General features: G+C 39.7%; 1 protein-coding gene across 1 annotated transcript in view; it reads right to left on the minus strand.

Moving 5' to 3' along the window:
• Nucleotides 1–4723: 4723 nt before the first annotated feature.
• ibtk (inhibitor of Bruton agammaglobulinemia tyrosine kinase) overlaps nucleotides 4724–26179 on the minus strand; it is a 28091-nt gene continuing 6635 nt past the window's right edge. The window contains exons 6-29 of the mRNA XM_007564969.2: nucleotides 23104–23274; nucleotides 22818–22935; nucleotides 22339–22519; nucleotides 22118–22241; nucleotides 21690–21867; nucleotides 21302–21455; nucleotides 19082–19466; nucleotides 17428–17684; nucleotides 17249–17335; nucleotides 17070–17152; nucleotides 16540–16577; nucleotides 16343–16439; nucleotides 16137–16238; nucleotides 14899–15016; nucleotides 14560–14620; nucleotides 14092–14219; nucleotides 12963–13075; nucleotides 12707–12852; nucleotides 12358–12488; nucleotides 12118–12216; nucleotides 9117–9272; nucleotides 8783–8980; nucleotides 6401–6533; nucleotides 4724–6018 (exon numbers count right to left, since the gene is read on the minus strand). Coding sequence (XP_007565031.1) covers nucleotides 5893–6018; nucleotides 6401–6533; nucleotides 8783–8980; nucleotides 9117–9272; nucleotides 12118–12216; nucleotides 12358–12488; nucleotides 12707–12852; nucleotides 12963–13075; nucleotides 14092–14219; nucleotides 14560–14620; nucleotides 14899–15016; nucleotides 16137–16238; nucleotides 16343–16439; nucleotides 16540–16577; nucleotides 17070–17152; nucleotides 17249–17335; nucleotides 17428–17684; nucleotides 19082–19466; nucleotides 21302–21455; nucleotides 21690–21867; nucleotides 22118–22241; nucleotides 22339–22519; nucleotides 22818–22935; nucleotides 23104–23274 — 3384 coding nt within the window. The 3' untranslated portion in view covers nucleotides 4724–5892. The remainder of the gene's footprint in view (nucleotides 6019–6400; nucleotides 6534–8782; nucleotides 8981–9116; nucleotides 9273–12117; nucleotides 12217–12357; nucleotides 12489–12706; nucleotides 12853–12962; nucleotides 13076–14091; nucleotides 14220–14559; nucleotides 14621–14898; nucleotides 15017–16136; nucleotides 16239–16342; nucleotides 16440–16539; nucleotides 16578–17069; nucleotides 17153–17248; nucleotides 17336–17427; nucleotides 17685–19081; nucleotides 19467–21301; nucleotides 21456–21689; nucleotides 21868–22117; nucleotides 22242–22338; nucleotides 22520–22817; nucleotides 22936–23103; nucleotides 23275–26179) is intronic.

A 26179-nucleotide genomic window follows, 5' to 3' on the forward strand; every position in this document is an offset into this window, starting at 1 on the left:
CACCTAATCTTCCTCATTATAGGGTCTCCGCCGTCCCACAGGCTTCAGAACCGGGGGACAGTAAAGCGTTCAAATGGTGCTGCTAAAGCACTTGAACGACTAATAGATGCTACAGACGTTCAAGGTTTTTCTGCAGCACCGCTCGCCTCTTGAATCACCGTGACAGCGTTTCTGTCCTGAACCCCAACCCATTCCTGCCAGCCCGAAGGCTCAAAGCAAGCTGAAGCCGGGCTGGACGGTGTCCTGGACCAAACAACCACACCTGAACCACTGCAGGGTTTTTTTTCTTTATTATTTAATATGTCGTCCTAATCTTTGTGACTGCATGGTTATAGCGTGTTACTTTAGCAAATTTATGTTCCGAATCCAATAAACTCGTAGATCACAGGTTTACTAAGACATAATGAAAAGCAAGGAATTGGGTCAGTTTGCTAATTTGTCAAGTTTATTTGTGTTGCAACTTTAAGCAATAAGGCTGAAATTGCTTTAAATCATAAAACATAATCCAGTGACCAATTATGAAACAAGAAATAAATATTACATTTTGTCAATTGCCGTCATCTAGCAAATACACGTCAAATATGTTGATCAGTGTTCCACTCACTGCTCTGAACAAGTGGGTTTTTAGCCACCATTTAAGGAACTCTGTGTTTCGGCTGTTTTGCAGTTTTCTGGAAATTTGTTCCAGATGAGTGGTGCATAGAAGCTGAATGCTGCTTCTATGCGCCACAATGCACTGTAATATTCAAAAGCTTTCTCTAAGGAAGCTCAGAGGGAGTTCACAATTTCTTTGCTACGCTTCGTCATTTCATCCCTTCCTTCTTCCACTTCCACGTTTTGTGCTCAAGCCATACCGTATTAATTTATTTTTTGCAGTATTTAAGTATTTTTCATGAATTATGGAGATAAATTGCCAAAGGAATGCTCACCTGCCAGGTGGAGTATTTTGATTGTCACCGTCTGTCAACATCATCCAACACTGTGTTTCTTTTGGCTCTGGTCTCCGTTTGGAGAAGTTGACTGGAAGAATCTGGAAGATTATGATTATGATCTCCGATTTATTTGCAGAAGTCCACATTTCTTTCCAGTCGGTTGTCAAATTGGGGCAGGGGCAGTGGCTTGCGTGGTAGAGCCGGTCAGAAGCAGACCCTCGAGGTTCTCAACCTCTCAGAAAGCTAAGATACTGAAACAGAGGACCTTTAAATCACAGCCCTCTTGTTCAGAGCCGCCTTTGATACATAGTAACTGGAAGACTGATCAATATATTTAATGTGTCTGATTGGTGAATTTGATCCAACCAGACATTTGGCAAATTGTATTGTTTGTTGCTTGTTTCATAATCGGTGGCTGTTTTATGTTTTGCCTTGTACTATACTAATAGACTTGTTTTGACTTGTAGAAGAGCACAACAAACACAAAAGATCCTCTGGTCATCCAGGACCATGAATGACACTTTTTTTTTTTTTTTAAATTATGTGCAAAGCAATAATATGAAGGAGAAAATTAACATTTCACTTGGAATAAAGAGGTGGAGGAATCATGTTGCTGAATGGTTTACTTCAGCAGGGACAGGGAAGCTGGTGGGAGTTGACAGCAAGATGGATGGAGATCTATAAAACAAAGTGCAGTCCATGATGTAAACCTGCTAGAGGTTCGTCCTCAAACAGGACAGCAAGCATAAAAATGTAGCCAGAGACTCGTCTGATTTAACGTGATGTAACCGTAGCTACGGCGGACAAACACTGCTTTGCCTCAACAGCAGTACTCAGAATTACTACATTGGAACATGCTTATTCAGCGTTATCATTGTTTATGTCCCCTAAATAGAACAGAGTGGCTGCAGAGCACGTTTTTTTAGTTAGTCCTGACTCAACTTTTGAAGAAAAGTTTGACTCAAGACACATAAGCCACTTCCGGTAATTGATCACATCACAGTATTTGAGCACTTTGTACATGAGTACAACTATATGCAACTTCTCACACCCTGCGCCTTTCCTTTTAACTCCATGACATCAGGCGTTCAATATTTCCTATATAAACCACCATGATTCCCTGCCAAAGATCTTTCTTCTCTCACTCTAAGGTAGCAAAAAACATATAAAGCTTTCAAGTACATTCAAGAAGGTCATATATTACAAGTAGGGTGCGTGATATTGGATTTTTGGTCGATATCCGATATGCCAATATACTAAAACTCATTTGGCCGATAACCGATACCAATATTGATATTGATATATTGTAAGTCAGTAATCTCTACTGTGGGATTCAAATTCAAATGCTACAAACAAGGTTGAAAATGATGTAACACTTTCAACTTGTGCTATGTTTAATGTCAAATTTATTCATGACATTTGCTCTCTCTAAGACAATGACAACACTCAAACCGTGCAAATTTGACGTGCTGTGCTGCAGGCATCAGTGTCACTGGTTTGACATAAAAGACAACACATTTTATATCAGCGAGTTATTTTGACAGAATGGCCGATGTCCAATATAAAATTTTACAGCTAATATTGGCCGATACTGATACCATGGTGATAATATCGTGCATCCCTAATAACAGTTGAGTTTGTTTTGTGGATATTATGCAAACAAAAAATGAAATCGTAAAATACCCTGAAGTATCCAGCCAGTCATGAAATAACACAACACTGATAAGCGAAACAATGAAGGATTTGTGAAAATGGTATGGAAAAGGGAAATTAAATTGATTTTCTATCAAATATGTACAATTTGATATATTGCTGTTTAGTTGAGTTTATTCAGCTTCTATATCAATATTAAAAAGAATTCTGTCCCCATAAATCCAGCTGGAACAAATCGAACATTTCCTCAACACATTTTAGAGAAATCCATCCACCTTCTACTAATTTCAATACACGTCTCTATATTAGGCGTAAGCTTTAGTTCTGTTTGCAAAATCAGGATGAATATCCAGCTATTAGGCCATTTCAGTCTCATCGTATGCGATTCGTTAGAATTCCCCCCCAGACAGGATGTAACATCTCAAAGCTCGGGTTGGTAGATCAACTTCAGGTCTGCTTATAACTATTCAACTGACTGTCTGGTGCTGACAGGTTACCTGATAAGTGACGGCTGAATAAATAACGATTGAACCTTGATGGATTGGCTTTAACCTGGCGCTCTCCAGTCAGAGCAGGTTGGAAATGTGGCAGCTGTTCTGCGGGGCGTCTGGAGCGTCAATTTTTCTCCATAAACAAATTAATCCTGGCGTTATCCTCACCATCTGGAGGACAGCCCTATGACTTTCCCATGTGCCTGGAAGGGAAGCTGAATAACCAGGGCTTATCCTCGCCCCGCTCTTAAAAGGGAGGGGCTCGGCTTTCTCAAATGCTGCAAAATGCCGGATTGATCTCGGAGGGTTTCTCCCTAATGAAATCTACAGCAGCGATTCCCACCGGGGTTCTCAAATACTCTTACGGCTCAATTGGAAAAGAATGGACTGTTGGATTGGACAGATATTCTGAAAAGACGGAACAGAGGAGCAGCCTGGATGCAGTACATCTATATGTAGTCACATCTGACATTTAAAAGCTGTGCAAAGATATGCTGCAGTAAAGGATACAATAAAAACTGTGCAGCTTTGAGGCAAAAAATGATCTTTTGTCAAGTTTCTTCAGCTAAAAGTAATGGATAAATTACTTGAATATTTCTAAATGTTGCTAACGCATTTTCAGTATAATGAACAGCAAAAAGATGCAACAAAAGTGGGTTAACAGTGCTTTAAAGAGCTAATGGCTTTAGAACTTGAACAAAGCAGCTGAAATGCAAAGTACAATAATTTGTACTGAGGATTTTAGAATTCAACTAGAACTGAACATGAATTTTGCTCTTTGAATTTATGAAAATTAAAGAAAATATTCTTGTTTAAAACTCTAAACTTTGATATTGTATTTATTAAGCCTCGAACAACCCTGCCATCTGGAAAAAAAATATATACACACACACTGTATGTATAAAATGTCCCTAAAAATTAAAAATATATATATTTTGTAAGCTTTTTTTATGGTTTATTTTACCATATTAGCAAAATTTGAAATCACTTTACATTACCAACGTGTAATATTTTAAACATTAATCCGATGGGTTGTGACAAAAACCAAGACGCACGTATTAAATTTTTTTTTTTTAAATCTGAGGACCGACAGTATCCCTGCACATTAAAGGAGGACTCCTTATTGAACAATAAACCAATTTCCGGACATTTTGTACACCGACATTTTTATTCCGAGCACAAACACAATGAGCAGTCCACTTGAAAAATTATAAACCGCCCGGTACATCGCATTAGCGCGAGGTCAAAAGGAAAAAGTTTTCCCCTCTAACTAATGTGTCATCTCTGCCCCGGCTAATACATCCTAATCCGTCATTAACATTTTTCCCCATGAGTCGTCACTCTCCGACTTCGGACGCGACGTTCCGTGTTCAATTACGGCCAATAAAATCCCTCAATCACCATCCTCTCTGCCGAGATCAGGGTCATCGCAGTTAATCACAGACCGAGACTTCATAATGGTCCCGCTCTCATTCAGGGCCGATGTAGCGTGATGAGATGCGAGGGAGGGCAGGGTGGGGGGATAAATGTTATTTTTATTTCAGACGAAAAAGAACACCAATTGGACGTTTTGATGGGAAATTGAGACAATGGAAGTCAGCTTTAATCTAAATCACTTAAATCCAATATAAAAATACACGTCAAGTTCATTGAACAGATGAGTTTTTATTTTATTGCATGCCAGTTTTGCTTTCACATCCTTACGTCTTAAGACACACAAAAACAAAACATTTTGGTAGGTAAAGAGATTATGTGGTCTAAAGCTCAAGTACCAAACTCACACTGGCTTCCAGAAAAAAAATAAAAATGTAATTTACTGAACTAAAAATTTAAATCCGCACGCCGCTGTCTCTAAATCACAGTTTTAAACCAGTTTCACAACAATATGCCGTCTCACTTTGTTTAGTATTCACGTGTAACTATAGCAAATCATGTATTTACACTACTTGCTGTTTATGGACGCTGATCTCGTAATCAATAGTTTACTGGTGACAGTACAACTGAGCAAAAGAAAAGAAAAAAAAAGGACATCCATCAATTTGACAAGATGAGAAGGCCAAACCTCTCCTTAGACAGCTGATGAAATATGCATTAAAAAAAAGGAAGAAAATTCAGGATTTTTCTGATTCATTAAATGCGTGAACTGCTGATGCAGTTTCAGAGTTTGGGAAAACTCAAGAAAATGTGACAGACTTGTGCTTTGATGCGGAAAAGAGTAAACTTGTAATTCCTTCATTTTCCGTTGGATTTTCTCAACTACTGCACTACAACTACCAACAAACCTTCAGCGCATTTCTGTATGGCCTATATTTTTCAGTTGACAGATACTAATCTAAATCAGTAAATCAGATCTCAAAAGAAAAAAAAAAGAAGAAAGAAATCGGTATAGGCTGGAGAAGTCGATCAGAGCACCTCTACGACATTTTCCACTAATTAAAGCTGAAGCTCTGCCAGCTGATGTTTGGCACTCTTAAATTTTCATAATTAAACCGAGAACTTTCACTTATCAGACACACGCAAGCTCTCTCTGTTTAATTTGGACCCACTTTACTGCTTAAACTCCTGATTCTTTGGCAACTTCACACGACAAGAGATTTATGAAGGAAATTTGTTAAAACTGTTTTCGCTGAGAACTACGAGCTCTAAAAGTCGTTTGCTTTAGAAGCGCTTTGTGACACACGAAGCTGTCGCTCTCTCAAGTTGAAATAAACAAGACGCGGAGCAGCAGCAAAGCAGAACCACACAGTGGGGAGGATCTGGATTCAAAGTCTTCGCTCTGACTGTTCACTGATGTGCCATCCCAGGCCCGCCCGTCGTTAGTGTTTGTGCCAGGTTGGGGCTGCCATGGGGCCCCTGGACGTCGTCTCCACCGCTATCAGCTCGTCTGGGTTGTCCCGCGCCTTGTAGTGGAGCAGCAGGTCCTGAATGGCTCGCTCTTCAATCTGCAGGAAGAGGGAACCGGGGGGTGAGGGGGAAGCAAATCATCCCACAGATTATGAGATGGGATAATGTGTTCAGCAAAAGCACATTTCACTTGTGGGTGAAAACGGGAAACGCTGACGGTGAAAGTCTAATGGCGGTAAAGGAGCGTTTAAGAAAAATGAAAACCAGAAAGCCACATAGGGGAGAAAAGAAAAAAAAAAGTGTTTAGTGAAGGCAGTGGCAGGAGTCTGGCCTCGACGGCAACGCAAGACGGAGATGTTACACAGATAAATCTGCCAGACGGGAACAGACTGCAGACAAAAGGAGCAGACATTCCACCACCATGTAATCCTAGTTTAGAATCAAAACGGGAGCGAAGGAGTGCGTTTGTTTGTCGTCTACCTGGATGAGCGCCAGCGGCTTCTCTCGGCTGCGGATCAGCGCCGCTTCTTGTTGCTTCTCCTCCTCCACGATGGAGGCGAAGGTCACCAGGGAGGAGAGGGGGGGGCTGCCCACGGCGCCCAGCACCCACGGCCTGAGGCGGAGGAGGGGAGAGGGAGGAGACGCACAGGACGGGTTAGAGCGCTGCACACCATGCTATGAGGAACGTCCTGATAACTCCCGGCTTTGACTTCATTTCATACGAGAGATCATACAGATTTTCTGCACGACGATCATTCTCACATTTTGTTCCAACCTCGCTTTAGTTCAGGCGTTCATTTATGAGGCGAAACGTCTGGATAAGGCTGAGGATTGGATTTTGACAGTTGCGTGGCAACGCCTCGACTAACTTTACTCCTGTGTTTAATCTGTGCAAAAACTGTATCTTTATTGTATTTTATGTATGTTTGCCAGTTTTGAGACTTAATAGTTGGTGTTTAGGTATTGTTAATAATGTCTTTCAATAACACTTAGTGATGTATTCAAAATTTTCTGTGAACTTCGAAGAGTTTTGAAGCAGACAACCTGCTAAAAGTGAAAATAAAATTATTTGCAGGGGTTCGTCTTTCAGCAAAATAATCCCAAACATAACGAATCGAATTCGATATCAAATTGATATTGACAGGAATTGTATGCAAACACATGACAAACTTCTCACATTTTTGGGATTGTTTTCCTTCAACTTCATGATTATACACCCAAAAAAATCCCAATGAAATAAACTGAATTTCCTGGCAGTAATGTCGCAAAAACGAACAGGAGGTATGAGCGCTTATGCAAAGCACTATAAATGTGGTCAGAAGCATTCGGTTATATGGATACTGCAGCCAGGCCAGTGTAATGATACGAGCAGGAGTTTCCTCGGGAAGCACTCGCTGAAGACATAAGACGGAAAAAATGTCTGACGGTCTGTCAAATCAAAGATTAGAGAGGCATCTCTATTAAATCGGACTGTCGGTCTGGAAAAGCACGGCTGAGATTATCCAGGGCTTCCTGACTCGATGTTAAACTCGCTCCCCTGCTCTGCGTGATCCGTGGTGACGCGAGGACTGCCCTTGTCGTTTCTGATCTACATCACCGCCTCCACCTGACTGAGTCCTACAGCTGTTTAACACCCAGAAATATGTTTTTTTTTTCATTTATTTATTTATTTTTGTTACAATCCAGGATGAAAACTGCTTAAAGCAGGAGACTTCAAATCCAGTAAACAAATGATAATCACAGCGTACTTTGTTTGGGGGTCAGATAGCGTATAAACAGCAAAGCACAACATTTCCCCAGATCAGGACATCGTGCGCGCGTGTGTGTGTGCGTATATACTGTGTTTATCCAGCTGTCAAGAGAGGCTGTAAAGGTTAGGGTGACTCGGTCTCCGTGGGCAGGTCAACCCAGCTGCATCGGGTCACTCGGAGCCGTTCGGCTCACCCAGTTCCTGCCTCCCAAGCAGAGAACCTCCAGGAACGTCAGCACTTAACGTCAACGACTCCAACAGTAACATACGACGGCATTTTATTTATTTATTTTTTCCCCACCACTTCTTATGAAAATTCATTTGAAAAATGTTTGGTCTCCCTGCTCTGAAGTAAATATAAAAACTACATTCATGTTAATATGATGCTTCTATGTTGAATCCGCAATTAGAATAGATCAATTTAAGTATGTTTACTCCACCAATAGCAATAATATAATAGAAATGCAGTGAAATAAAAATAAAAACCGCAGACTGTGATGACGCGTGATAAATACCTCAACAGTGCCTTCAAGTGGAAATCAGCAGAAAAAACAAGAAGCTCTGCTAATTTTAATACCAATTTGTGTCAGATTAAACAAAAACAAAAATAAAAAAAACACTGTTTTTTCTGTTGTGTTTATTTTTGGATATTTAAAATGTTTTCCAATTCCAGTGTTGGATGTTTATTAGAATTAAAAGTGTGATGAGAACGTGACCTTGCATTATTATGACATTGGTGCTATATTACTTGAAAAGGGTCACAAAAACAATATTATCGTTTATCGTGACAGGCCTTTGTATTTGACCCAGTTAAATTAGACAAAGTGCAGGTCTGTCAATAAGTCATGAACTCGCATGATAAATTCAATTGAGCTCAATAATTTCTATTTTCATGATTAATATTTTATTTGCACAGACTTCATAATGGATTTTATTTATGGTGTCTTGTGTGTGTGTGTGTGTGTGTGGGGGGGTTTAATTTGTTTTATTTATTGATTTTAGTTGAGTTTTATTTTGGATATTTAAAATATCCTCCTGTACTAATGTTAAATGTTCTTTAAAATAATTTAATTTATCAAAGTAAAAATTTGTTGTCATGGTGACATGCTCACCCAGTGGGTTTCTCCGGCTCGCCGCTCTCGTTTTTGAACGTGACCCTCCGGGCAGCGGGCGTGGCACTGGCAGAGGTCCCCAGGATGTTATGGACCCGCTGGGGTCCCGGGTGACCCACTCTGGCTGAACGGTTCTCTTCCTCCTCCACGAGAGCCCGAAATGAGCATGAAGAAGGAGGGGACTGGACAGCTGTTGCCCTGCAGAAATGCAACAGAAAATACTGGAATATTGACGATAAAAAGCTTTGAGTTGAGAAAAAGAGTCCCACAAACACCAATAATAAAAACACAATTTAAAACTTTTTTTTTTTTCTTTCTAAATCAGTTGGCTCACCAGGTCTTCTCGCTGCTCTTGGATGGCGTCGCTATGGGCACCGATTTAGATGGAGGTGAATCCACACTGGCTTCTCTGCTGGCCATGGCCAACATCTTCCTCTGCTTCTGGGACAGTTTGGAGGAAACAGCAGAGTGTTTGACACTGGAGGTCACCCTGCAGGCACACAGGAAAAAACACACACACACACACACACCTGAATTAGGACAATGAAATTTAAAAATATAAGCTATAAAAACACCATGTCTAGTTGTGTAAATGCATCTGCTCTAGTGCTGCAACCAAATCATTTTAGTTATCAATTATTCAGATGATCAATCAACTAAAAGAATTGGCACAATTTAGAATTCATAAAATGTTTTAATACAAAATTAGAAATGCCTCAAAAGATGTAATATTTTATTGCCCAAAATGCAACAAAGCATTTGTCTAGTAGTGTTTTTCAACCTTTTATGAGCCAAGGTTCATTGTTTTAATTGAAAAAATCAGAGGCACACCACCAACCAATAAACAAAGATACTCTGTAGCCACTTATATTACATATTTAGTCATTCTTATCAAAGTGTCTCGAATAGGAATAAAATACAGTATTTTCCACACTATAAGGCGCACCTTCAATGAATGGCCTATTTTAGGACTTTTTCATATATTAGGCGCACCGCATTATAAGGCGCATAGAATAGACGCTTCATACTCTATTATTACACATCCACATTAATAAAGAAATGGTCCCCGAGTACTTTATATAGTAGGCTGGCCCAGTCGTTGTTTCACTCAAGGTGCTGGTGTTGCGATATTATGCCCAACTGCTTTCTGGGTAACACAGACCAACCGACACGCTGCCGCTGCTGTCTCTGTCTCTCTTCCCCTGCCCCTCCCCCCCTTTAAATGTATTATCAAACTTTATTAACAAACCAGCGTTCTGACAACTATCCCAGCATGCACCGCGCACTACTTCTTCTACGGGGGAAAAAGAAGTTGGCGGCTGCTTACCGTAGTGGACCAACTACGTAAGCAGTCTACTGCATGTCTGTAAACATGACGTCTTTCATTTCGATCTGAGTTAATTAGCGTAGCATTTCTGCCGGATTTTCACAAAATATCAGCCACGACAATGGACAGGGGAACCAACAAGTTCATGTCATCTTTTTAGGACGACATCAAGGTGTTTGAGCCACTGGATGCCTCCAACATTGTGCGCGTCGCAGCTAAAAGCTACCGATAGATGAGGAAAGCAGCAGATCCTCACACCCTCAGCATAAATATAGCTGTGGACAAGATCACTGATGCCTATTGTTCTTGCAAGGCTGGGTAAGTCGACATTCATGGTTTTGATGGTCCACAATGTACATTAGCATGTGTTTACTACTGTAGCTTGTGTTTGTGAGACGGTCACACACGTGGTAGCTGCACTGTGACCTAAAATGGGCATTAGCCAATGAAACGCGGCCCCTGTGGTAAGGTCCGTTGCTGGACCTGTTGTGGCTCAATATTGGTCCATATATAAGGCGCACCGGATTATAAGGCGCACTCTCGGCTTTTGAGGAAATTGAAGGTTTTTAGGTGCGCCTTATAGTGCGGAAAATACGGTAAACACAAAAATTTATTTTTAACATTTTTACATTTCTTATTTTAAATTGCACTCAACATGTCCACTTCAAAAATACAACTGAACACCTGAGCAGAGCCACAACACTGTTGTGTGTGATGCATGAATGCAGTAACATTCATGCATCACAAATTTTCGTTTTAATGTAAAATGCTCTGTACCTACTGCCATCTAGTGATAATAAAATTACATGATTACGCCGCTAGTCACTACTGCAGCAAAGACACTCAAAGATGGTGTTATTTGCAGATAATTAATTCGTTTTCAAAAAATCTTTTAAGACCATTTACCGTATTTTCTGGTCTATGAGCGCACCATACTATAAAAACCATACCTTCAAATTTTTTTGAACCCGCCTTCCCCCTCCTGGAAACTTACATATATCAGCCGCACCGGGCTACAGGCCACTGGTATCTCTGCCGCTCTCGGTTTCCCATAAGGACCGAGCAGAGAGCTGCGTCCTAATAGCTGCTGGATATATTAAGGACGCAGTTCTCAGTCTCCAAATCCGGTGTTGTTCACGCCGAGTTTACGTGCAGCGGCTCTATTTCCCTCCTGTACTGCCAGATCGATACTCCTCAACTTAGAAGCTGCATCCTATGAATTTGAAAACATTTCTCCGTCGTACCTGCTGCAAGCATGTGCTTGTTCTAAATGCAAATTAGAGCGTTCTTCTTTGATTTCCAATTTTGACTTCCAATGATTTGAAGAAAAATCCACAGAAAAGCCGCATGTTCAAAGTGTAGGAAAAAAGCAGCAGCTTATAGTCCAGAAAATACGGTAGGTGAAATTGGATAATTTCCACTGCACACCTGACGATCACTCACGGTACACTAGTGTGCCGCAGCACAGTGGTTGAAAAACACTGGTCTAGTATACACTTGATTATTTACAGCAAAGGATACATCTGCAGTTAAACAGATACTTCTGACATCAACATGTGAAAAGCTCAGCCATTTCAGCTCAACATAGCACCAACACAGAGCAGCGCTGATTTGTTGATTATTTTTGGATTTACCAATTAATAAATGAAAAGCAAAGGAATAGATTTTTTTAATAGGATTTGAACCATTTGAAGCTAAATCTGCCAATTGAGGAGTTCTTGGTAGATAAGATTTACAAAGTTTTTTTATTATTATTATTTTAAATCCAAAATGTGCATATTTTTTTGTGAAGTTTTTACTGAATTACTGCTGACAATATTGTTCTTCCAGCTGTATTAGGACATCCTACAGGAGGGAAAAACAAGCACATGGCCTTGTTTTGACTCTGCATTCCCCAGTTAATAATTAATTGATTGCTAATAAAAAGTTGATGATTGTTCCAATAATCGATTTGTCACAATTAAACGTTCCAGCCCTGATCCACTCGGTACGTAAGCCGACTCCTTACACTCCGGGGCTTTTTGGAGTTGCACCAAGAGTCTGCAGAGAGCTGGCCTCCATATCCATGATGGTTCTCAGATCCAACACTGGAGGAGCGTGAGCGGGGCTGCAGGTGGTAGAAACAGAGTCGTTGGCATCAAGGAAACGGTGCCACAGATCCATCATCTACATTTCAGTTGCCTTACTTCTACCAAGTCTCGATTAAAAAGTGATAAAACGCGTGGATCATGGAGAAAATGTTCCTTACCAGGCAATAAGCTTGGGGAGGTTTTTGGGGATAGAAGTCGGGGGAGTTGGAGTTAGAACAGGAAGGCTGGATCTCATGGAGGTTGGAGTGCTGGGTGGAGTCTTCAGTCTCTGACTGAACGCTCGCTCATCCTACAGAAACAGCAGGAAAATTTGATTTAACAGCAGCTTTAGAAAATCAGACCAAAGAACATTCATACTATCCATACAATTTGAAGCATCTGTCGGAATGTAAGTGCTTAAAATCTTAAGGTGGACTATGAACAGAAATTAAAGTATTAACCACTAAGAATTAATATGAATTTATTCTTCTAGGCAATAGTTGAATATAATGAAGATGTTAAAACAACCTCAGGTTTGTCATGAAAGACAGGAGACTGTATGTCTCTGGGACTGCCGACTGCCATGTAGCTGCCCTCCGAGTCAGACGTGAGGACTTCCTGCAGAGACTCTGTGGAGTTGGCCTTCCCAGTCTTAACCAGAACAGGAGACACCGCTGGACAAAAAGAAGAAGAAAGGCAGCTTACCAAACAACCTGCTGCAAAATGTACAAAATACAGGTACAAACGTGTGTGTGTGTGCACATGTGTGTGCACATGTGTGTACCTGCAGCAGGAGGGCTCTGAATGATTTCAGAGAGTGTGTAGCCTCCTGAACTGTCAGAGCGTCTCCTTGGTTTCTTTTTTGCCTTCACCTTTGCCTTCTTCAACAGAACTTCTCTGAGAACGGAAGATGAATAAATATGATCAGAATATTATTTTGGAGAGAGTTTCACGTATAAAAACCGTCGTTTACAGGCTTTTATATATACAGTGATACTTTTGTGTTTTTAGTTCACTTTAATGAACAATTAATTAAGGTTTTGGAACCATTTTCCACTCTGGGTTGAAAGTAGAATAGTTAATTTTATCTTGACAGACAAAAAATAATGATTGGACTAATCTACACAAAGAAAAATAATTTGGTTTCTTGATGAATTCATTGTATCTGAAAATTTTTTAGAAATTAAATATTTAACTTAAACAATGAAACTGTTTTATTTTATAAAACACTGACACATGAAAGTGTTTTCCTATTGTCTTCAATATCCAAATAGTTTAGTTTAATAAAGATTCCTCAATAATTATTGTATTTTAGTCTTAAAATCTGACTTTGTTTTTGTTTTTTTAACCGTCATTGTAATTACATTAAATCTGTGTTTTAAAATTCATAAAGCAGATAAAGCAAATTAATTGAACATCTGTGGAACTTTTTTATAAGTACCTAAAAAATAAATAAAATTCTGCCAAAATAGTGATCATATATTCAAGCACTATTCTGCAATAAGCTTATTGATGCCTACAGAGGAGTAGAAGTCTATGTGTAATAAACATTTGCATAAATTCAAAAAAGTGGTGTATTTACATTTGAAGCTCTATGCAAATTGTGAGGCTCTGATCTGGAATAACAATTACATTTCTGCCACCAGTTGATGACACAAAAGCAAAAAATAATAATGACAATAAGAATAATCTTTCAGTAGAGTCAGTATGCCCTGAAAAATAACTGTTCAAAATCAATCTTTAAAATCCAAACATCAGCATTCATTCCCATAATGATTGTATGTGAGATTCTGACTGGAACTCTTTGCATTTTATTGCACAGATAAAAGTGCAAACCTTTCCTACTGCAATTTCAGAATAAAGCTACATATGCAATTCATTGCAATAAAAAAAAAGTGTATTATCTAGTGTACCTGCAAGACTGATCCAGTTCCCCCTCTGGTTTGGGACTGAATGCCGAGTCCAGGTCCTCCTCCTCATACGCACTGAGGTCTGGTGCTCCGGGATACGGCGTGATGACTCGCCTTTGCATTGCAGGGATCTGAAAACAAGCAGTTCCACAGACAAAAACACACCCAGCGGCTGTTTAAAGTAATGAATGAGGCGGTTGTGTTTTTAGTTTTCTTTCAGATTAACATTCAAATAAATCTCTCTCTCTTGTGCTGTGTGTGTGTGTGTGTGTGTGTGTGTGTGTATGTGTGTGGATCAGAATAGAGAAATGTCCTCTGTCAAACTGGAAAAACTGCTAATGAAAGGCTCGAGGAAAAAGGATAAAAAGCCCGAGGCATTGATTGAGCCTTGAAGCTTCCCAGAACCCGGTCCAAACAAACGTCTATCTAGTGCAGAGTAACGAGCCTGATGAGCGCCGGGATGAAACTCACCGCCCGTCTGTAAGCTGCAGAAAGCTCAACGAGGACTTCCTGACTGAGGATATCCAGAGCCCTGAGGACGACACAACCACATAAAGGAGCTAACACACACACACACACACACACTTATTTTCTAACATTAATATCACACCAATTAGGATATAAATAGAGAAAGGTTTTACCAAGTATACACAAAAGTTCAGACAAATACCTACTGAATTAAGTTAAATACTACAATAACACAAGATTCTGTAGCTCTAAGCTTTATTTTCTTTGCCATTAAAAATACTAAACTTGATAAGGTGGTACGAATTAGCTAAGCTAAGCTGTCGTATTGACTCAGATTCTCACTTGGACTCCAGCAGGGCGCCAATGTTGAGGACGATGAACTGCAGGCAGGACAGTTTCAGCTGCTCCGCGTTGTACAAGGTGGCAAATTCCAGCAGCACCGCCACGTTTTTCAGGGTCACTGAGGGGAGGGGGGAGATATGCATCAATGCAACAACTGCATGTATTGTTCCAACAGTATATCTATATCTGTCACACTATGTTTATGAAGCTACAAGTTACAGATGCGTCAACAAGTAAGTACCCCATTAGTCAACAACTCAGAACTTATTTCTTAGCAAATATTGGGGGAAAAAAAAAAATCAATACACAGTACAAAAATAAAAGGATTTTCAAAATGTGGGGCATGGGGAGCGTGACATGAGGGAAAAGTAAACCAGAACTGCGCACATGTCTGTAAAGACCCGGGAGTTTGTTTGTTTTTTTTTTTAATGTATAAAAACAGGAGGCTAAACTAAAATAAAGTTTACGGTGTACAGCTCTCAAACAGTTTGAAAACCCCAGGTTTATAAGACATTAGGGAAGAAATGACAGAAAGGCATTAGAAATACTATTTTGCAAGTGAGCCCCCAACCCTGGAAGGTCAAAGTAAGGCAGGCAAGACGGGTTGAAATGTCACATTCAAGGTTAATTTCTGCAAAACATTAAGCAGTTAGAAATTTAGATGAGGACACTCTTTAAAAACAACCAAATATTAGTGTTTAAAACCCTAAATCAGCATGTTGGGTGGAACTCCTGAACTGTGAATCCTGGTGGCTGAAGGCTGATGACCCGAGTGTCCTGCTGCAGCTGAATCCATCATGAACTCCTCTGTAAACCAAACTACTCTACAACCAAAAGGGAGTCTATTCAAATCAAAAGTCTGTTCATGTACTGCTTCCTCACTTTGCCGTTTTATCTTTGTTAAATAAACACATTAAATTAACTTAAAATCTAATAAAGAACCAAAGGATTTCTTCACTTTCTGATTATGAAATGGTTTTCCAGCTACTGATTTCAAACATTAAAAACTGCCTGGATTGAACAGCTTATATGCAAATTAGCCAAATACCCTCTGGGGAAAAAGAAATAAGGAAAAACACTGTATCAACATGAATTAATCTTAAACCAATTTAAAATTTCTAATGGAACATAAACGAATTTGCTCTTTTAACATAAAAAAAACCCCTTGAAGACACCCACAGGATAAAATAGCAGAGCACTTCCTGCGGACAGGAAAAGGAGGAAGACAAAGAACGTACGGTTCTCGGTGATGACGACCTCGCACATCTCCTTCAGCCGCGTGATGAGCAGCTGGTCGGCCACAACCAGCACGTTGCACACAAACTCCACGTTGGGAGATTCTGTTGAGATAAGAACCAGAACAAGAACAAGCAACAATAAAGCCATTATGACCAACCCTAATCCGGCAACCGTTGGAAGAATCAATCAAAATGTGAGTCAGGACCTTTAATGGTGGGAGACTCGTCTGTGTAAATGTACTCCAGAATGACCTGGAGGATCTCTGAGCTGGTGGGCATCTCCAGAGCTGAGCACGACGTTGCCTGAATGACGGAGGAGCACAGCACGTCAGATAAACTGCTAAAGAAAATGCTCAGCGGGTAAAGAATACAGAAATATTTTATTTTTGATCAAATCTCAAACCTCAATCCAGGGGTTTCCAAGCATGCTGTTGAAGTATTCTGATAGAAAAAAAACAAAACACAAAAACAAAGCAGAAACATGATGGATGAGGATCAAAATATTTGCAAAAAATTTTCTGAAACTGTTGAAAATGTCTGAACTGACGTGTTACGATGACAATACCAACTACATTTTGCTGTAACTTTATGAAAAAGCACCAAGTAGTGCATATTTATCGTGGAAGGATAAAAAAAAAACACTAATCTGAAGTTTGGCCTACGGTCATATTCATGGTTTTATGTGAAAAGAATTTGCAATTATCCTTTCACTTCACTGTTCTGTGTTTACTTATCACATGATTTCCCAATAAAGCGAATTAAAGAGTGGGAGTTTTTTGTAAGGCAATCGATACAGATGCTGCTACAAATTAATATAGCTTACAATATCATACATGACAAACTGAATGGTGTTTATTCAGGTATGTAAAATAAAATGCAGTATATAATTTGTAAGGAAAAATGACCAATCAGCAGTCGTTCTTAGTTTCTTACCTAGTCTTGCACAGAGGACACTTTTGTGACATGGAAACTCTTTTCCATCATCAGATTTTAGAGTGACATCACAAAGGTAGGAGCTGCACAAACAATATAACATACGAGTACATACTTAATCTTTTACCATCCTTTTTGTTTTTTACTTTTATTAAACTAAAGTGAACTCTTATACATACCACTTTTTCTGGAAAAATTTGAGCTTGCTGCAAGTTTTCTTCTGTACAACATTAATCTTTCCATTCTCATACTTCACACCATCCAGTCTGAAGGGAGGGAATAAAAATATCTATTTATTAGAACTGAGGGCATTAAATCAATTCTGCCTTTGTTTTATAGAGAGGAAACAGCTGCTCACCGTGCCGACAGGCTCCCCAGGCCCAGCTTTTTAGCCACAGCCTGTAAGGTTTTCACCGGGTTGGCCCCTCCTTCGCTGGCCCTGGTCTTGTCACCTTTGCCTCCCTTCCCCTTTTTGCTCGACTTGGAGCCCTTGTTCTTCGCCTTGTCGCCGTCGCCTTTGGTTGAAGGGGAAAGGGACTGGTACACTTCGAGGGCTGAGCAACCTCTCAGCCCCAGGTCCTGCAGACTGCTGATAAGCCTCTCGTGCTCCGAGTCCTGGCCAGCAGAGACAGAGAAACACAGTCTAAACGAAATAAGCCTGGCACAATCAGAGGAAATGGTTTGTTCAGGTGAATCCCGAAGATGGACAGGAGAAGAAAACAAAAAATATTAAACTTGGCAGGGTTTCTTCAGGTTTCAGCAACTCAAATTTAAGACATTATGGATGAAATTTAAGATCCGTACCATGACAGAAATGTGCAAAAGAAACAACTTTAACCACCATAGTGCCAGAATGAATGTAGCATCAAAGGGCATGGCAGCAGAAGTGAGCCAATGGCAAAGACGAACGTCATTCAACCAAGTGGTGATAAATTTGCACTTAGACCATGATGGACACAAAAAAGAGTTAGCTGGACAGTTTTTCCACTGCAGGAACCAGAACCAGAACCAACGGTTCCAGCTGATATAGCTGGTAATGTACTTTGCTAGCTAGCAAGGGTATAATACTGCCTTGCCAGCAGGATTAGCAAGGCAAAATTGCTAGCAATACTGGGTACAGCTATTAAAGACATAACTATACCCTTGCTAGTTAGCAAGAATATATTAGCAGCTAGTTACCAGTAGCCTTGACCACCTCAAGTCACAGAAGGCAATAAAGAAGCGACTTAAACGCTTCTTTATTGCCTTCTGCCCTTTTCCCCCCTGGACAGAAAAGTCCAGAGGGGAAAAGAAAAAAAAATACTTTATGGAATATATGAGATTCAACAGTCCCATCATCACAACAATTAAAACCTGTGATTAATGTATCTGAAGTGAACTTACTTTTTAAAATTAATTTATGATATTTTAAAACCTTAATTTTATATACATGAATTAAGGACTTTAAGAATGTGCACTGATTTATATATTATATATATATATATTTATATATATATATATATATATATAAACCACCACCTTCAGTTAGTTTATATTTCTATGTAGGTTTGAATAAAAAAAAAAAACAAAAACAAAAAAACAAACTGTAAAATGATTAAATATATATAACTGAACAGTCAAGTACAGCGTATATACAAATTATTTAAGATATGCGGCAAATCCAGAATACATTCACAGCAATGTCCTCGTTAGGTATAATATTTCAGTCCTCAGGTATTTCAACACTAACAAACTTTACTGTAAAAAGTTTGTTATTCTGAATCTTAAACTTTCCAGAGAAATATAGTCTGAGACAAATGTATTAAAAGGAAGCTCATCTCCCACATGGTCATAACAGCCTTCATAAGCAAAAATCTATCCCTGATCTTACCAATTCAGGGATAGATCTCAAGAAGCATAATATTGGATCAGGCTGTAATTGCTGCTCGATTCTCACACTAATCTAAAAAAAATTAAAATCTTGTCCCTAAAAGAAAGAAAAATAAATGTAATAAATGTAGCTCTCCACTAACCTGGTTTTGGCCTGTTGACGTCCCTGACCCTCTGGGTCGAGCCCCGTGCACCAGAAGCTCACAAGAGTCCGTGTAGATGAAGTGCAGAGCGTACTCCAGCACGTCCGCCGTGATCTTCTCCAGAATGAACAAGTCGCACCCGACGGCATCTTCGCCCCGTCTCACCTCCTTGTCGAGCTCCTCGTTAACGCCGCAGCGCTCGGACATGAACAGCTTCCGGAAGAACTCGGACCTCATGGACAGAATGTACTTGTGAGCGGGGAAGTTGCGCTCGCCGGCCTGAAGCGTCACGTCGTGGATGCTGTCCGTTTCGTCCGCCTCCTCCAGAAGACTCCGGAAGTGCTGGGCGAAGGAAGACGGAGAGATGCTGGGCACCTCAAATAAACTGGAAGACGCAGAGAAGGAAAACAAAGAGATACACATTTTTAGATTTATTGGACATTAGACAGGTTGGAATTAAGCCATTTTGAACAATAAAGCTTAATCTGTAAGATTAAGCTGAAACATGACAATATGGTGCTACGGTCTTCATAATGATTACATACTGCAAGTTTATTGTTGTTCCAGTTTCATTGAACAGTGCAGATCTCGAAGATTTGACTTGATTGTAGTAAAGATTAGCTAGTTATAAAAGTCAAATCAAGTTTATTAGCATAGCATTTCAGCAACAAGGCAGTTCAAAGCGCTTCATATCACAAAAACATAATACAGTCATCAATTACGAAACATTTTCTCAAATCAAGAAAATATGTATCAAATATTTTTATCCATGATTCACTTACTACTAATCAAATTTACTTCATTAGTGAAGCACTTTGTGCAAATGGTCCAGCTGTTGGAAATGTGCTATATAAATAAATACATTTTGCATTGATATTTTGTTTCCTGTCCTGCTCATTACTGACCACTTTTAAAGCTCGTCTTAAAACCCATCTATTTTACTTGGCTTTCAACTCCAGCGGTATATAGTTTTAAATTGTACGTTTGTTTTTAAACTGTAAGAGTTTTTATTTGTTTTATTTTTAATTGTTATGTTGTGTTTTAATGTACAGCACTTTGTATCAGCTGTGGTTGTTTTAAAGTGCTTTATAAATAAAGTTGGTATGGTATTATATTTGGTTTATATTTGCTATGAACTCAAAGCAGAAAGACGATGCTAGCTTTTCAAAAGTTAACATGTCACAATTCTTACTGCACGTTTTCCTTATGCGTCGCTGCACTTTTGTAAACATTTGTTCCTTTTAGAAATGTCTGATGAACATGTCCCCGTTTCCACCCCCAGATGGCGCAGTAACCAGTAAAAATATGATCTTCCTATTGGTAGAGATCAGATTTCTCATCTCGCTTCTGTTTCTCAACAAATCAACTACACATTTCTTGTCTTGTTTTTATTTTAGCTCTGATACTCTGAAGCTCATACTTTCCACTGAAATTGATCCATTTTCAATTTCAATTCAGTTAAAAAGCACTTTACTAAACAAATGAATCTAATTCACATCCAGAGATGTATGAAATCCGATTAAACCTACATAATGGAACCATGTGGATAATTAGAATTCATTTATATATGTTCAGTGTTTTTCTACACTGAAATAAAAACTTAAATCAGTTTAAGAATAATTTAAATAAATAAACTGACCCAGCTTTTAGACAGGAAATAATATTCCTAATTTTCTTTGAGCAACACAATTGCATTTAAAGAATATAGGAATCCGTAATAAAATAAAAAAAAAGATATTTGTTTACAACTGATGAAGATGTTTGAACAGGCGGGAAAAAAATAAATAATTAACCAAAAATATTTTTAAACGAACAAGAGTTAATGAGTTATAACTGTCAACTTTGTGACAAATTCATAATCAGCCAGCATAAAGAAAAATGACGATTAACACTAAATTCTGATGAAGTAGATAGTGACTCTTAGCTACATTTAGGCACAAAAAGCCATCATAATATTTGGACTCCTCATTCACCACATCCATTAAAATCAACATTTTAAAAAGTCACTCTGTTGGCTGGTCAAAGTGCACCTGTAAATAACTTTAAAAATACCTTTAATTTCCCCAAGTAGCCACACATCACTAAATCTGCATTTCTCTGTAAAAGTTCAATAAAAATCTGAAAGAAATGAAAAATTCTCCCCCTACTCCTGCACTTTGGTTGGATGAGTAGTTGGACAGTTTTTTTGTGAATTTGTGCTCCAACTGGTTGATCTCATACCTGGTTCTGGGGTCAGCTTGAAGAACTCCAAAGTTTCGTCCTTTGGAGTCCATGGTGATGCTGACGGCTCTGTGTACCAAAGGGAGCTTCTCCAGACGGATTCGCTCGTACATAGTGCCAGCATCCGACGGCCCAGAAACCTCCACACTGACCTCTGGAAAAATCAACAGTTCAGCAAAACTAACAAGGTAAAAAGTGACCAAATCAAAACAACAACAAACCCACCCCCACAAACAAATCAGATCTATATTTGGTATATATTTCTGACAAAAATAAAAGAAGAAAGACAACTGGAGCAGATTAAGCTTCGTATTTAAATAAACCACAACACTTAATTAGTGGATTATAAAATGTAATTAAATAGGAGGACGGGGGGGTCATTCCTCACCTTTTTTCTCGCCGTACTTTTTATACTCCCCGGCCCATACTCCGCTAAAGCCTTCCCCGTCGGGAGTCACAAACATCATGCCGTTCTTGCTGAGGGCGATGTCGGACATGAAAACCTGACGCGGATACGCCCACCTGCACTGTCTCACCGCGCTGCCAGACGAACGCCAGCAAAACACCTGACGGAGACAGGAGAGTTACACAACTCTTAGTCATCGCTGACACCTGGACTGTACCATGAAGGTACGGCTGCTTTTAGAGATTCCCCGGTTAAACTGTATAGAAAGGGTTGGATAACTATAGGGGAAGTGAAGCGGTGATAAAAATATAGAAAAACAGGATCCGTCGTGTTTGGAGGACAGCGTTCAAAATCTGTAGCTTCAGGAGTTACATAAACAGCTTATATGCGTGTAAGAAGCCCTGACTTACTCTCCCTGCTTCATCCAATGCCAAGATGGCGATCTTTTCCCCTCCGCTGTCGTTCAAGATCTGCGGATGTACCCGATGGTCCAGACTGCCACCGCTGATCAAGACTTTTTTGATGTTTAGCTGCCTGAAAAGAAAAAAAAAATCCATCACAGTTACTTTGTTTTTTTTGGGTTTTTTTGTTAACAAGCTGTGATATCTACAACTACTCTTGTTTTTCTTACTTGGAAGCCATTTTCTTGCACTGGTAGTCAGCCAGCAGATAAACGTCCCCTTTCCCGGTCACGACCACAGTTGCGCCGTCGCTAGCCGCTGCCATGGCGATGCCGACATCCTTGTGGTGCAGAGCCGACACCTGGCGGGGCGTCGTCACGCACTTCTCCCCGTTTGGGTCGAGCAGGTAACCTAGAGATCAGACACAGAGCGGTGCAAAACTCCATCGGAAATTTACCGAATTAGCTACACACTGATCACATTTATGCATTTTAATATTTCATACTTAATGTTTTTCACCAGTTATTTTATGAAGTACACCAAAAAAGGATTATTCAAGGCTCCATGCTAAGGTTTTTTTGCATAATATTGCAGTCTCAATTAATTTTTACACTTCTGTGCCACATTTTGAGGCTTTCATCCCATTCGAACCAGAGTTCAGTCATATTTTGCATCTGAAAGTTTTGTTGATTTCAGTGCTGAGTCTTACCCAGCTGCCCTCCATTCAGTCCCACTGTATACACCGCCTCTCTGGTCCACAGCACCGTGTGGAACCTCCCTGCAGCGACTCCCATCACCGCCCTCCCTTTCAGCATTTTGGAGAACACCTGATAATAACAACATAAAAAAATAAAAATAAAAATAAGTAAAAATAAAAAACAGCACATGTATGACGTGAAACAAAAACAAAACAAAAATAAAAAAAGAGGAAAGCCATGACCCATTGCTTTGGGGGGGGTTGTTGTTCTGAAAGGTCAGCTAGCCCCCCTCCTCACCTGTTTAGGAGCGTGTGCAGAGGCAGGGGGAGGAGTCAGGCCCAGCTGGTGGAAGGTGTTGAGACCGAACGTGTAAACATAGCCTTCCTCTGTCAGCACCACGGTGTGGTCTTTGGCTGCTGCCACCTGGGAGCAATGGTGGGACATCAGACCTTCCACCATGCGAGGGACCTTCAAACAGAAATCAGAAAAAAATTAATAAATCCCAAAACAGAAAAAAAGTCAATATATTTGCATAAGTATGTGTACACCTTTAAAATGTTCACATTTTGTCACATTACAAAAGCAATCTGCAGGTATTTGACGTGATGGACCAACATAAATCAATGACTAAAAATGAACTGAGAGAAAAATAGTTCATGGTATTTATTTTACAAATATATGAAAAGTGTGGCAGGTATTCGTGTCCAGTCCCCGAACAAAACCTTTGGAGTCATTCCAACTGTAACTACAGATCTTTTTGGGTTTGTCTCTACCATCTTTACATATGTAGAGACTGAAATTTAAGTCCTTTTTTTTTTTTTTTTTTTTACAAAGTAGCTTAAGTTTCAATTGGATGCAATAACTTTTCAACAATGAAAAGTTATTAATTGTTGAAAAGACTGGTGTCTAACAGTCTAACACACAACTATTATTTGATATAAACTAGTCAACTGTACGTTTGGTTTCATGTTTAGACTTGCTCTCCTATTGGTATGTGAAGCATCGCCACACTCTCAAGTCCTTTATTGTGTCTAACAGCTTTTCTTCCAGGATTGCTTTCCATTTAGTTCCAACAATTCTCCTATTAACTCTGACCGAGCCACTTACATGGCTTGTGTCAAAGAGAGAAAAATGACTTCTTGCTGTGTTCTTTCAACAACTCCATGCTTCCTACATAAAAGGAAAATTTGAGCTCTGTAGAGTTACCCTGAGCCTTAACGTGTTCAAAGCTCGGGATATTGATTTATTACACAACCTCCACTTTAAACTTCTACACCATAAAAAAAGGCCGCATCTCAGTCCGGCGTCTCTCTTCACTTTCCAGAGGCACCATTGATAGAGCATCGTTCTCTGACGTGACAGCAGCAACGCTTCAGACAAAAAGGACCAGAGAAAAGCCGTGAGGTCAGCTGAGAGGTCATGCTGCCATCTATTGAGGGACAAACAACGCTGGGACAACCTCTGTCAGAGTTTTAACGAAGGTTTTGAAAATAACCTTTAAGCAAGTCATTATGCCCACATTTCTGTTTTTTTAAAAGTGTTTTTCTTGTTTGATATTCTAATTTCAAATTTCAAGTTTCTATTAGCTGTAAGTGGAAAATCACAATTAAAAAAATGAAGGCTTTCAAACATCCATGAGTGTGCAATTAATCTGTATTAGTGTTGTAGTACTCGAGAACGGTCTTGGTCTCGATACCATTTATTGATGGTCTCGGTCTCGTCTCGGACTCGACCGCATTTGGTCTCGGTCTCGGACGCTGAGGACTCGGCATTTTATTTCAAGACCAGTCGAGACCGCAACTGTTAAAATATCACTAAACATAAAATAACAAGTAAACTATCTAGTTTATTTGTTAACATCTTTGTTTTCAGTGGATGCAAAACGCACTGATTAAAATCCAAGCAATAACGTGACTTGCCAAATAGGTGTTTCTGTTTCTCTTCCCTCCCCCTCCCCACCTTTCACTCGCACGCGGCGCTCTGAGACAAGCACAGTGGTTTCCTCTCAGCGGCATAAGATGTATAATCGTCAGTAATATAATAGCGCTGCATAAATCATAAGAAATCCGATGGCCACAGTTAATTAACATCGCTTCGCTTTCACAGACGGTGGGGACAACGTCGTACTTTTTTCGTCACTTAGAAAAGTAGCTCAAAGAAAGGTAAGCTCCGTTGACGTGATGTTAGCAAAGCTAGCTGTACAGAGACACATAAGCATTGTGATGAAAAAAGTTGTCACTCAATGCGCTGAATTATTGTGCGGAGGTGTTGACTGACTTGTCGCATATATGGGACAACACTGTGTCCAAAAGTCTGCAATATAGTGATGTGACCTTCAGGAACAGTATGATTCATCTGCTCGTCTCTTTACTTAATAGATAGGACTGGAGTGTCACTGAGAGTCGTTCTATGGGCTCTTTGCACCTCAGCTTGCGCGTTTGGGGAAAAGCGGCTCGATTGTTTCCGATCTATTGAAAATGGCATTTTACACTAGGTGCTTTCAGGGCTTGGCCAAGGTTTGTACATCGATCCGAAGCCCCAACAAGTAAGCTGGAGAAAGGTTTTAAGATGTATGCCTTGTTATACATTTACTGATACGAAGGTGAGTTTTACTTAAACTTTGTGGCCAACTTTAACCTTAGCTTATGCTAGTAGGCAATATTCTCGGACATTGTTCTTGTAAAAATGTGCTATTTAAGTATTTAAACATTCTAACGGACAATGTTTTTACCTAATTTTCAAGTATACTGTGTGTTTATTGTCATTAGTGTCAGACTAAAGGGGTTCGGTTACGGTTCGGGCTTTTTACTTCCGAAGCACAACGAAGGTGTCAGAGATCTGGTTCAGCTGTTCAGGTTCAAAGTTGCTGCTTTTAGAAAAATATGACCGTGTTGCTTCATGTCTCCGTGTTATTTCGTTTAATTACCTTTGCATGTTTCTTGTGAAGAGCTCAGGACGGTGTTTACAGCAGTATTTACAGGCGGATCAGTTGCTTGGCTGTCTGGCTCTGGTCTGCTCTCTCGTTCCCATAAACTCGCTTTTTCAGGCTGAATACAGAAGTGATTCCATGGAAATAACTCAGGGAGGCTCCTTTATTTACCATCCGTATCCCCGGATCCGGAGTGAAGTGAAGGCTGCAAACTTTGTGTTGTGCAGCGTTAGCTTTAACTGGTAGTGACAAATATTTACAAGCCACCATCTTCTTAATTCAGGATCGCTTGGAAATTAATGAAAACTTAAAAGCTCATTATATTAGGAAGACAACAACGTTCATAGTATTGCGTTTTTTTGCATCTGAAATACGACTTAGTCTTTTCTACCAGTCATGGTAACTCCAAGCGGAAACAAGTGAGCCGCATTAGCTCGTGGAGAT

Source organism: Poecilia formosa, unplaced genomic scaffold, assembly GCF_000485575.1.
Source record: "Poecilia formosa unplaced genomic scaffold, Poecilia_formosa-5.1.2 Scaffold0, whole genome shotgun sequence".
In the NCBI taxonomy this organism is placed as follows: Eukaryota; Metazoa; Chordata; class Actinopteri; order Cyprinodontiformes; family Poeciliidae; genus Poecilia; species Poecilia formosa.